The sequence below is a fragment of the Vipera ursinii genome (assembly GCF_947247035.1).
Source record: "Vipera ursinii genome assembly, chromosome: Z".
NCBI classification, from domain to species: domain Eukaryota; kingdom Metazoa; phylum Chordata; class Lepidosauria; order Squamata; family Viperidae; genus Vipera; species Vipera ursinii.
The window spans coordinates 118,343,730-118,356,486 of record NC_139517.1 but is presented as its reverse complement, the minus strand read 5'-3'; the positions used below and the strand labels follow the sequence as shown (position 1 = coordinate 118,356,486).

Below are 12,757 nucleotides of genomic sequence, written 5' to 3'. Positions count from 1 at the left end.
GTGACTGGTCCTCGTTGTACGCCGTCGCGAACGGCCGTGGGCCTGGCATGTGTTATGGTGGCTGGAAGGCGTGCCTTTCCCGCGCAACCATAGTCTCCTCCCTCCCCCCTCCCTAACCCCACAAAAAACTTAACTAAGAACTTAATCAGGGGCCTCTTGTTGGGCTTATGCTGGAGGCCCCTGACCCTGCCTGGCCATCTCTCAGAGGCCCAGTGGTTGGGCCCGTCATCAAGATTGGATGTGATGCAGGCGGGTCGCACCCAGGAGAGTGGGGAACCCCTGAGGGCGTGCAGTGCTATGCTAGAGTATTGAACGAGCATAGTCACAGGTGGTTCCGGGAAGGCTGTCCCCTGGATGGTGAATTTGCAGGAGGGTCGAGTCGGGTAGGTGCGTATCTGGATCGTCGCCCTGCCACTGCCACTTGGCCGGGCGAACCCCCAGAAGCAGGCCACTCCTCATCCTCTCACGATGGGTTGTGTCTCTGCTTCCGGAGGTGGTCCAGAATGTACTCTGGGTGAGGCATACCCCATAGAGCTCTCACCTCTATGGGGTAGCAGGTGTAAGGCCCAGCCACTCTGCCACTGTGGCTAGCACCCAGGCCCGTTATGTCCTGTGGGGAGAGAATGGGCAAAGATGGGTGAGAGTGGGCAGAAGGCAGGATGGAGGGATCCATTAATTGGCGTCAGCTCCGGTGGTTCAGCCGCCCCAAACAGTTCCCTCCCTGATCCTCTGGGCGTTGTTCCCGGCCGCAGTTCCATGGCCCCTATTGGTTGAGGACCGTCCAGAGCGTGGCCTCCCAGAGGTACGGGAGTCCCTGGTGTCATGCCCCTGGTGTTGCCGTCTCCGATCAAGGTGTCTCGAGGAGGTGGCTCGGGCCGTCGCCTCCATTGTCCAGCGTCTCCTTTGGTGTGAATCTTTCGGAGGCACCGCCGTCCAGGGGCAGCCCACGGTGGTCGAGACGCCGCACCGCTGTTACTAGCGTCTCTGTCAGGGCCTCTGTCAAGGCCCCTCGGAGGACGGTCGACCAGGGCCCAGAGCAGCTGCCTCACCGCCCATGTCTTCGTTGCTGCCGCTACCGTTGTAAAGCTGGTCTGCGGCGTCTCCTTGAGGATTGTTGCAACGGCCGTAGCGGTACAGGGGGCGGGTCGAAGATGCCACGCCGTCAGTGCTACCGCCGCTGTCAAGGCCCCTGGGTGGCGAACGACTAGGCCTGGAGAAGCAGTCCCGGCCGCGGTCGTCTTCGCTGCCGCCTCTTCCACCGCCCAGCTGATCCGCGGCGCCTCCTCTGATCCTCGGAGACGCCGCCGCTGCCCGTTGCTGCTGCTGTTGGTTTCGTTGCCGGCGCCTCCGCCGCACAGCTGATCTGCGGAGACGCCGCCCTTGCCCGGTGATCGGCATCGGAGGAGACCGCAGACCAGGGCTCGCTGGGCTCTCACCGCCGAAGATGCCGCCGCCACCCGGGAGCCGGTCAGGGGCAGAGCAGAGCCTTCGGCCCCTCCTGTATGGCTGCGAGGGCTGCCGTGGTCCAGGGCTGTCGTGGTCCAGGGGCGGGCCTCTCGACGCCGATGCCGCCGCCTCCGCCACCCCAGCTGGTCCAGCTGGTCCGCGGCGTCTCCGTCGATAGTCCGGAGACGCCGCCGTCCCCGGGAGCCGGTCAGGGGGCCGGGGCAGAGCAGAGCCTCCGGCCCCTCCTGGATGGCTGCGACGGCTGTCGTGGTCCAGGGGCCGTTGCAACCTCCGGCGCCGCCGATGCCTCCGCCTCCGCCACCCAGCTGGTCCAGCTGGTCCGCGGCGTCTCCGCTGATAACCTGGAGACGCCGCCGTCACCCGGGAGCCGGTGGGGGGGCCGGGGCAGAGCAGAGCCGGCCCCTCCTGGATGGCCGGGGGGGGCCTGGAGACGCCCCGCCGCCACCGCCATCGCCGTTGCCAGGCTCCCTGGATCAACGACCAGCCTGGGGGCTCGAAAATCGTCGCCGCAGCCGCTGCCATCCTTTCCGCCGGGGCCTCCGCCGCACAGCTGATCGGCGGAGGCGCCGCCCTTGCTCGGCAGTTGACAAGCGGCAGAGGCAGGGCGGAGGGTGCTGGCTCCGTTTATAACGGTCGCCAGCGGCCCAGGCGGCGGGGCAGGGATGTCCTGGCACCCCTGCAGTTGTTTCGGGAGTCAGCGGGCGGCCTAATTACCCAGCTCATTTGCCCGAAATTCTTGCCCCACCCCAGGGGTCCATTGACGTCCCTGGGGGGCTCCTGGGGGGACGCCTTACTGTTGGGGGCTACGGAGCTCTCCCCAGCGCGTCCGCCATCTTCGGAGCCGCCAAAAAAAAAAAAATGTGAAGCCCTTTTGCAACCTTCTAATAAGCAAAGTCAATGGGGAAACCAAAATCACTTAACAACATTACTGAAGTAACAATTGCCGTGGTTCACTTAACAACTGTGGCAAGGAAAGTCGTAAAATGGGGCAAAACTCATGTGAAATGTTGGGCTTTACTGTGGTTGTAAGTTGAGAACCACCTGTATATTGCACTATTTAACCATTTTACAAACTGCAGGGTTTCATTTTTGTTCCAAGTTAAAATCAGATACTATACTTGTCTGACCATAATATGCCAAGGGTTAATATTAACCCTACTCCAAACTCAAACTCAACTTCTATCTTTCCAGTGATATCACAGGACAGTATTATACAGAAGCTGGAATTGCAGATTGTGGCGTGAACGTAAGGGAGGCATAGCAAGTTCCCCTACTTGACTTTCTGGAAACTGGCAGACAAGGTTGCAAACAATAACATATTAACGTTGTAAATGCATGTCAGTTGTCCAGCGCCCAGATCACATGACTGCAAAGATTCTGGAACTGCCAGAATACTTAGGACTGGTCATAACCACCATCTGTTCAGCACCATTGTAACTTTGAACAGATGCTGAACAAATGATCATAAACTGATGACTACCAGCATATAGCATGGTGTTTTTTTCACAACAGAGTACAGATGGAAGACATGCCTGTAACTTTCTGCAAAATCTGATGAACACGTATGCATATTAAGCTGTACAACAGAAATAAATTTATTCAGTTTCAGCTTACTTGAGTCCTGGAATATCCAGAAGATTGGTCAGTCCTGTCCAGTTAATTTCCAAAAGCTGGAAATATATAAAAATAATATTAAAATATTGCTCAGAGAAACCACATCTTAAGACACAAGATAACCGATGGTCAGAAGAATTTCAGCTAAAATTCTAAAACTGAGAAAATTTTTAAACTTTTTATATTGGTTAGAAACAATATCCTTAAACAAGAGCAATCAGTGTAGCGAGCTTTTAAAGAAGTGCTCTCCAGCCTTTGCAACTTCAAGAAGCCTGAAATTCAAGCTCCAGAATGTATTTAATTATTTATTTGTTAAATTTATCTGCTGCCCATCTTGCCAAGGGACTAATCTGGACAGCTTACAACAGTACAAACTAGAGAAATGAAAACAGGTGTGTAAACATTATAGTACCAAAGTAATGAAACAATTATTAATTCCTTAAATAATAGAATTGCAGGAATTATGAAACTTAACGTTCACATTTTTGAGATTGTCAAAGATTGGAAAACTTTAAAGTAATGTTTGTGTGTTTACCAGAACAAGACTGAGTCATATAATCTCAATTTATGACTATCCAGCATATGATAATTTAAAAGCAATGAAATAAAATTTCTTTTAGGAAGGTGTTTTTTTTAAAAAAAAATCAAAATATATTTAATATTTGTTCCACAGCAGGTAGTTCTTACCAACATTTACATGATTTTGCCCCATTTTACAAACTTTTTGCCACACTTGCTAAGCCAATCACTGCAGTTGTTAAGGGAATCATATTAAGCAAATCTGGTTTTACCCACTGACTTTGCTTGTCGGAAGTCAGCGGGGAAGGTTACAAATGGGGAACACATGACCCCAGGACAGTGCAATTCTCATAAAGAAAAGTGCCCGAGTTTTGATTATGTGATCATGGAAAACCAGTTAACCACCAAAGCAGTACCAGATTTGGCCATGCTAAGAATTATGGAAACTGCATCCCACGCAATCCCTTTTCCAGGTTGGAGAAGATTGCTTTAGAACAGGGGTGAGCAACCTGAAACAGTGAAAGAGCCACTCGGAACCGGTTCCCTCACAAAAGGAAAAACTGGGAGCCGCAAAAAAATGTGTGTGCATGAGCTTACATGCGGGCATGCGCAGAACAGGGTTTGACTGAAGAGTGGAGCCAAGGCAAGATATGCACCTACCCTGCATATTTGAACTGATTGGTTGAACTTTTTTAGTCCTACTTTTTTTTTTGTTTGGACTACACATGGCAGAGGACTGGGAGCCGCAGGAGACGGCTGAAAGAGCTGCATGCGGCTCTGGAGCCGCGGGTTGCAGACCTGTGCTTTAGAACAACACATTTATTCACCTGGCGTTACAGCATTAATGCAGAAAATCATGCTTCAGAATTTACAGCAAAATGGCTTATGCTGCTTTGCATACTTGTGCATGGAAATGAGGAGCCTGATCATTATAGTTCTAAGTTGTCATAATTATAATGCAGGTCACCATGTGACAGTACATACTTTCATGATCTCTTTCGAGGTGGTTGTTAAGCAACTGTGGCTGCTGTAATGGAACTGTGATAGTTTTATGGTAAACTTTTTTTCTTATGGCAATAGCACTTTGACTTATATACCGCGGTTTACACTCAGCATATTGCCCCCAGCTATCTGGGTCCTCATTTTAATGACCTCAAAAGGATGGAAGGCTGAGTCAACCTTGAGCCAGTGAAAATCGAACTGCTGAGCTGTAGGCAGCTGGCAGTCAGCAGAAGTAGCCTGCAGTACTGCGTTCTAACCACTGTGAGCACAGCACAAGACATTGTGGGCTGTCGCCTGACACCACTAGATGACATCGCCAGGACTCGCTGCCTTGGAAGAGAGAGGAAAATTCTCAGGGACGACTCACACCCTGGTCGGTACCTCTTTACTCTCCTACCATCGGGTAGGAGATATAGAAATATAGCCAGCCACACCAACAGGCTGAAGAACAGCTTCTATCCATGGGCTGTCAGGCTCCTGAGCGAGAAATAACTATGTATGGTTGACTTGCGAGGCCAGTGTATTGTGCAATTAGCTCACATGGTGTAACAAGATGGTGAGTTTGTTGTCACTGTGTGTTGTGGAGGGGGCACGAAGGGAGGCTCAGCCAATCTCACTGTACACATGTTGTACTTTGATAATAAAGGTTCATTCATTCATTCACCACGGCTCATTGTCCATTTTTGGAGTAAAACATCATAAATTGTAGTCATGTGACTGCAGGACACTGCAAACAGATATAAATGTAAGCCAGTTGCCAAGTGCCCAACATGTGCTCCATGTGTTTCTTGATTACTTTAATGCATTTCTATGTTAGCCTGTTAACCTGTATTGACTCGTCCAGAGTTTTCCTTTTCAGAAGCTTAACATTTTCATTGACTTCCAGACTGCAGATGTACAATATGCCCCATCAGAGTGTCGCAGAGAGAGGAAAAAATGTTCCCTTTTCCCCAGACATCGAAACTTTTTTCAGTGACATAAATTGACATTCATGGACTTCCTCCAACTGAAGAATTTAAATTCATATGGGAACAATAGACTACCCCAAGCATGTATTTATTAATTAATTAGGAAAGGTAGACTATTTCATAAACAGTCTACTAACTGTAGAACCAATATCTGGATCATACATTTAATGCAGAAAATACAATATCTCATAGATCAAATAAAAAAAATTACATACCATAGATTGGATTTTAACCTAATCTGCTAATTGATGTCCAGAGAATATTTACATGCATTAAAGCAGACAGATATATGCAATTCCACTAGTAATCTGAATGCATACAGGCCAGATGTAGATGTAGATTTAGGCCTAAATCAGGGCTTTATCCTTTTTTTCAGTTAGTAGGCCCATTTAGTATTTTGAGAAGATATTGTGAACAATATTGCAAAATAGCTGCAGAAAATTCTAAGGAATGAATGGTTTCAACCATTCTTAAGGGATATTCTCTACTTCCTGTTTATCTTTTGTCTTTTTTTCTGAACAAGGTGGTATACTTGCAATAAACAAACATAAACATAAAACACACACAGGCACGTAGTATAACAACTCAGCATTTTATGTACAAAGAATATGAGACGCAGAGGCAGCGCTGACAACAAAGATATGTTGATGGCTGACACTCTGTTTTATGACATGCCAACTTGCCTTTTTATTTTAATTAAAAGGGTTTTTTGAATGCAAATAGATGGAGGCAAGGTGTATATTAGGTCCCAATGGAAATCAGTGGGTCCACTGGCATCTACAAGCTTTACCAATAATTTGCAAAGTTTAAACTGTTTTCACAATAAAGCCTTGTTCATTATACCTTCAAATTAGCCCAAGCTTGAAAGAGAATTTGCAGTTTGCAAAAATCAAGCTTATTTACCAATGTGAACTAAATATAGAATTCTCAAAGTCTACTAGCTTAAATAAGACACAGATACGTGCAGTTTGCTTGAAACCTTTAGTGGAAGAAAAGTTATAACAAAAATGTGATGATTGTTTTCTAAATCACTTCATGTTTGCTAAAGATATTTTAATAAGCATTAACATTCATACCATCTTCTGTTACTTTACCACAATGATTGATTTTTATAAGAAATACAAGGCTAAGGATGCCTGACAAAAACTTTGGCTCACAAACCACAAAGACATAAGCAAATTCATTAAACAAGTATGTTCAGAACTTTTAATTCAGGCATTGCTACCATATATAGTCATCGCAGCCAGCAACAGACACTGACTAAAGAGTGCACTGAATTATTGCCAAATGTTACTTTGGCCTGGAAAATATGAGAAGAAACATTACTAGATGCCAACTAACCCAACATTTCTCCCTCTGGACAAAATAGTGATTTTTCTCTTGCTGTAGCCACTGACGATCCAAGTGATAGAAAACGGCTGTAATAAAACATCTGCTTGTAACTCTGGAGGAAGGACATGTAAGAATTCTATTCTATTAAATATTTTAGATTATTGTATTGCTCTGTTGCAAATTATAAACATTAACTTCATTTTAATGGTAGTACACTGGAAAACTTTAGGACTGTAATCCTGGAAACCTACAATATTAATATGGGGGCTGTTCTGGATGCGGACATTATAGCTGCCTTGATACTTATAAAGCTTGTCCAGAATGACAGTTGTCTAAAGGATATTTTAACCAAATTCTGGTTTATTATTACTGAGTAAACATTTTAATCTATATTTTAAGACTTTATATTGCCTTAGACTCCAACTTTTCAGTGCTTTAATAAGCACACACCAGAAATAATTTACAAACCCCAGATTACAAATTATTGAGAGATATGTAAGCCAGATTTCTAGCTCTGGGTGCAATACCATGGTTGGTGATTGTAAGAGGAACCAAGCACTTGTCAATTATCAGCAGTTCTTCGAAATCTTACAATATTATCACTGGCTACAGCAGACCTTCCTCCCTTGTGAGAGAGAGTCGGAAACTAGCAGTTGATCTAAATGTGTTTTTCTGTAGGTTTGAGAGGAACCATTGTCAACTACTGTCAACTATTGCTACTCTATCTCAGACACATCAGCAGCAGCTAAGTCTCTTCCACCCGGCTCCATCCCTCTGGACCACCCACCTCTGTTGATCACAGAAAAAGATGCGTGAGGTCTATTTCACAAATAAAAAAGTGGAAAAGCACCAGGGCCAGACAGGGTAACTCCCTCTTGCTTGAAAGTCTGTGTTGATCAATTGGCTCCCATCTTTACCTGCATCTTTAATAAAACACTGGAGAGGGGATTATATCCCTTCTTGCTTCAAATGCTCTATTATCATTCCGGGGCCCAAGAAACCCTCCATCAAAGGAGTTCAATGACTACCGACTGGTGGCTCTGACATCCAGAGTTATGAAAACCTTCAAAAGATCAGTGCTGCCCACCTGAAAGCTATCACGGATCTGCTGCTAGACCCCTTGCAGTTTGCCTGCCATGCAAACAGATTGGCACATGATGCTGTCAATCTGGCAATGCACTACTTCTTGAATCCCCAAAGATCTAAGTGAGATCCTTTTTTTGTAGATTTCAGCTCAGCATTTAACACCATCATTCCTGAAATCCTCCTCTCTAAACTGACTCAGCTAGCTGTACCTGACCACATTGTAGACGGATCATAAGCTAATAAATAGAAAGCAGCAGATGAAGCTAGGGAAAAATTACATCAAATACCCATTCAGTTAGCACAGAAGTCCCCCCCCCCGGGCTGTGTGTTCTCTTCATTACTCTTCTCTCTATATACCAATGACTGCATCTTGAAGGATTTCTCTGTTGAAGTACTGAAGCTTGTAGATGATCCACAAGTCATTGGTCTCTTTTGAAACAATGATCAATCTGCTTATAGCCCTGTTGTGCAAGTGGAACAATCTGGAGCTGAACACTCTTAAAACTGTAGAGATGATAACAGATTTTAGAAGAAGCTCTCCTATTCTAATACCTCTTACAATATTAGACAACGCAGTATCAACAGTAGATAACTTCAAGTTTTTGAGTTCTATAATCTCCCAGGAGTTGAAACGGATGCCTAACATTGGAGCCATCATTAAAAAGGCACAACACAAGAGTGTTCTTCCTGAGTCAACTCAAAGTTCAGATTGCCCAAGGATCTGATGATACAGTTCTACAGAGGAATTACTGAGTTTGTCATGTGTACCAATGTAACTGTCTGGTTTGGCACAGCAGCCAAACAGGACAGGTACAGACTTCAACAGATAGTTAGGACTGCAGAAAAAACAATCTCAACCAGCCTGCATTCCATTGAGGAACTGTATAGTGCATGAACCAGAAAGAGGGCTAAGAAAATATCTACAGATCTTTAACATCCTGGACATAATCTATTTTAACTTCTCCCCTCAGGACGCTGCTATAAAGCATGGCATGCCAAAATAACCAGACATAAAGAAAGCTTTTTCCCCCTGGCCATCACTCTGCTGAACACTTAATTCCCACACAGCAGTGTCTCATCTCTCATCTTTTCTCATCTCATCTTTCCTACTATCTTCTCCTATTGGTTTCTTATGATTTATCAATTGTTGTTTATAACTTATGATTAATGACTGTAACTATAATTATGGCCCATGATCTAATACCTGCTGTTTATATGTACACCATGAGCTTATGCATTGGAACAAATTCCCCGTGTGTCCAATCACACACACACAATAAAGAACTCTGGTCAATAAAGAATTCTTTTCCATTCTATTCTCATATTATGCTAAAACAGTTACAAGGGGGGGAAAAGAAATATAGAAATTTTCCACTTACTGGTTTCCTAAGGAAAAATAAAGATAGCGCTCCAATTAAGGGCATATCGCCAAGCAGAGGTTCCAATATAACTCTCATTGTGCCATGAATCTAAAAGAAAAAAGCGGAAACAGCCATGATCAAAGATTCAATCCATAGCTCGGTTCTCGGCTACAGTGACCTTCTGGAAAGGCCTGTGACTGAGAAATGTAGGCCTGGCTGCAGAAGACACTGCAGAAATGGGCTGGCGAGAAGAGACATGACTGCCTGGTAAGTGGGTGTGGAGCATGTGGGGCAGCTCCACTCCCCCACCTCTGCCCTAGCTTGATTTTTAGGTGTATGCCTCACCCTAAAACTAGGCCTTATTTTTGGGGTAGGGCTTGTATTAGGCCAGGGGTAGGCAACCTTGGCTCTTTTATGACTCATGGACTTCAACTCCCAGAATTCCTGAGTCAGCATAGCTGACTCAGGAATTCTGGGAGTTGAAGTCCATGAGTCATAAAAGAGCCGAGGTTGCCTATCCCTGTATTAGGCCCACCCACCCCCAAAATCAAGCCAGGGCTTATTTTCAGAGTAGGTCTAACCTTCAGAGAAACAGAGTACACAGCATTAACCATGAATTAAAGATTACTTTATTATATACTATGCAGAAGGTTTTGCAATAAATCTGAACTTGAATAATGTTAAACAGAATAAAACTACATCATTTCAATTGTAGCTGGGGACTGACTAGAGGTGCATTTATGGAAATATGAACTGGTAACAAGGTATAATGGATAGGAGAAAAAGAAATTTACCTGTATACTTTTCACTCCAGCTCTGCAGAAGTATCTCTTGATCTCCAAATCAATTTCACAGTTTCCCACAAAACTGAGAAATATAAGAAAACACTGTATTGTTGTACTCTATATACAATCCATTGCTACATTACTATTAAATAACAATTTCAGGACACCAAAAAGTTTAAGAATTCATTTTTTTCTCTAAATTATAGCAACACTGTAACCCACTGCAGCTTGGCTAAAATGTACCTTTAACTATCTTGTGTATGTTATACAACCACCAACGCAGCAAAATGTTAATTTGTTTAAGGTTAAAATGTTTAATATGAATTTTATACATTATTATATATTGATTATATTGTACACCACCCAGAGCCCCTCTCTAAGGGAGATGGGCAGTTAAGAAATAGGAAAAATAGGTAAGTAAGTAAGTAAATAAATATTTTTTTAATTTCCTGCTTTTCCCCCCCCTTTTAATTTAATACTGTGCTAGTTTAGGCTACACATCTAACAAAGTAAACAAGACAAAAAGGGAAAAAATTAGTTGGTTGTACCCAAACAATTAATTAATGACCTTCAGGACCATATGGATTGGCTTAAGTCTTTGCAACACAGTTTACATGAAATATGATCTACCATTTGGACACAGACTGAAGCAGAACACTTTATCCACTGAGTGCCTAATGGCTGTGAACTATTTGCAGCTAAATCAATGTGCAGATCCAAGATATGACCACAGACCTTTTACATACAAAGCCCGACTGCTTGCCTTTTATTTCATTAACATTCTCACCATTTAAAAAGTGATTGTTTTCCATACTGTGCAAAAGGGGAGAAGCAAAAGAGCTTTACTTTTAATATTAATGAATAAGAATACAACAATTACATTATCAACTAAACTTTAAGCTCTTCATCATGAGTAGCATCAAGAGTATTTGCTCATTCAGAATGCAAGGCTGATATAGTCACTTGGCCAAAAAAAGAATGAAATGGGGAAGTACTATAGTAGTTAAAATTAGATTTATTCTTTCATCAGTCCATGCATCACTCTTAGATGACACAGTGTTTTAGTAACATCCTTCTAGCATCCTAGAAGAGTAATAGCAAATAATACAAACCTCCACACCTGCAAGAAACCTAGAGGTCTATTTTATTTATTTATTTATGGGACTTATATGCCGCCCTATCTCCCGAAGAACTCAGGGCGGCTAACAACAATAAAAGACAATAATATAAATGTTAAAAAAAATTAAATTAAAGCCCCAGTGATAAAATATTTAAAACATTTTTAAAAATCCCTATTGTCAGTCCAGGTCAGTCTGATGGAAAAGAAATGTTTTAAGGCCGCGACGAAAGGACCGGAGGTCCGGGGCCATCTGGAGCTCAAGGGGAAGTTGATTCCACAGGGCAGGCGCTCCCACAGAGAAGGCCCTCCCCCTGGGGGTCGCCAGCTGACATTGTCTAGCCGACAGCACCCTGAGGAGGCCCTCCCTGTGTGAGCGCACCGAATGATGGGAAGTCGTTCCTGGCAGCAGATACATCAGCTTTTGCTCCAACAGCACCATCAAATGCCCCAACAAATACAACACACAAATTTAGGGGCCTGTTTACATAATTTTTCTCCAATATGATAATTATACCAACTCTCACCACAATGCTCCTCTGGATTCCTTACAGCAAAAATGGGGCGAACCTTGACCCACTAAGTAAATGGACACATCAGGACTCATCAGGACTTAAAACAAGGGCAAAATATTAGCCTATTTCAATGCCCACAGACCCTGAAGTATCTATTTAGTAAGAATGCAACTTTGAATCAAAACTGAGTGAGAAATTATTGAACTCGTATCAGAATGTTAATGCTTAATGTTTTTAATATTTGTTTCATGATAGTGGTTTAAGATATTTATTGTTTGTTTTGTTATAGGTTGCCCAGAGTCACTTGCTTGTGAAAAAAATGACTCTATAACTTAGACAAACAAACAAACTAAAATCTTTCAGGCAATCTTAGAAGGTGCCAACAAACAAGAAGGTCTTTAACACATTAGAAAAAGTAATTGATAAGATGCTTATAAATCTGGCTCACATTTACCATATTTTTCGGACCATAAGACGCACTTTCCCCCCCCAAAAGTGTGGGGAAAATGAGGGTGCGTCTTATGGTCCAAAGATGTGGTACCCCAGGCTTCCGGCAGCGGAGGCTCCGGGATGAGCGAGATTGCCAGAACCGCAAATCAGCGTTTGCTGAGAAACGCCTATCTCGCCTCCTGCGCATCCCGCTTGCTTGCAGAAAGCAAGCTGAACGCGAACGATCGAGATTGCCAGAACCGTGAATCAGCGTTTGCTCAGAAACGCCAATCTTGTGCTCCTGCATTCTTCCTCGGTTTCAGCTTGCTTTCTGCAAGAGAAAGCCGGCCGCAGGGCTGCCTCCACGAGTGCCGCTCTAGAACGGAGAGGGGGAGGCCAGTCCCTGTTTGGCCCGCCAGCCCCAGAAGAGTTAAGTGAGCATCAGGTTTCTTGGTAAAAATGGATTTGGAAGGAAGGAAGGAAATGACAATGGGAGGGACGGAGGGAAGGAGGAAAGGACAAAGAGGGAGGGAAGGAAGAAAGGAAGGAAAGAAGGAAGGGA

General features: G+C 44.2%; 1 protein-coding gene across 2 annotated transcripts in view; it reads right to left on the bottom strand.

Annotated features, from left to right (window-relative positions):
• ESYT2 (extended synaptotagmin 2) overlaps positions 1-12,757 on the bottom strand; it is a 74,794-nt gene that overhangs the window by 39,770 nt on the left and 22,267 nt on the right. For both annotated transcript variants that reach the window (XM_083376710.1, XM_083376711.1), the window contains exons 5-7: positions 10,144-10,216; positions 9,368-9,457; positions 3,082-3,137 (exon numbers count right to left, since the gene is read on the bottom strand). In XM_083376710.1, coding sequence (XP_083232836.1) covers positions 3,082-3,137; positions 9,368-9,457; positions 10,144-10,216 — 219 coding nt within the window. The remainder of the gene's footprint in view (positions 1-3,081; positions 3,138-9,367; positions 9,458-10,143; positions 10,217-12,757) is intronic.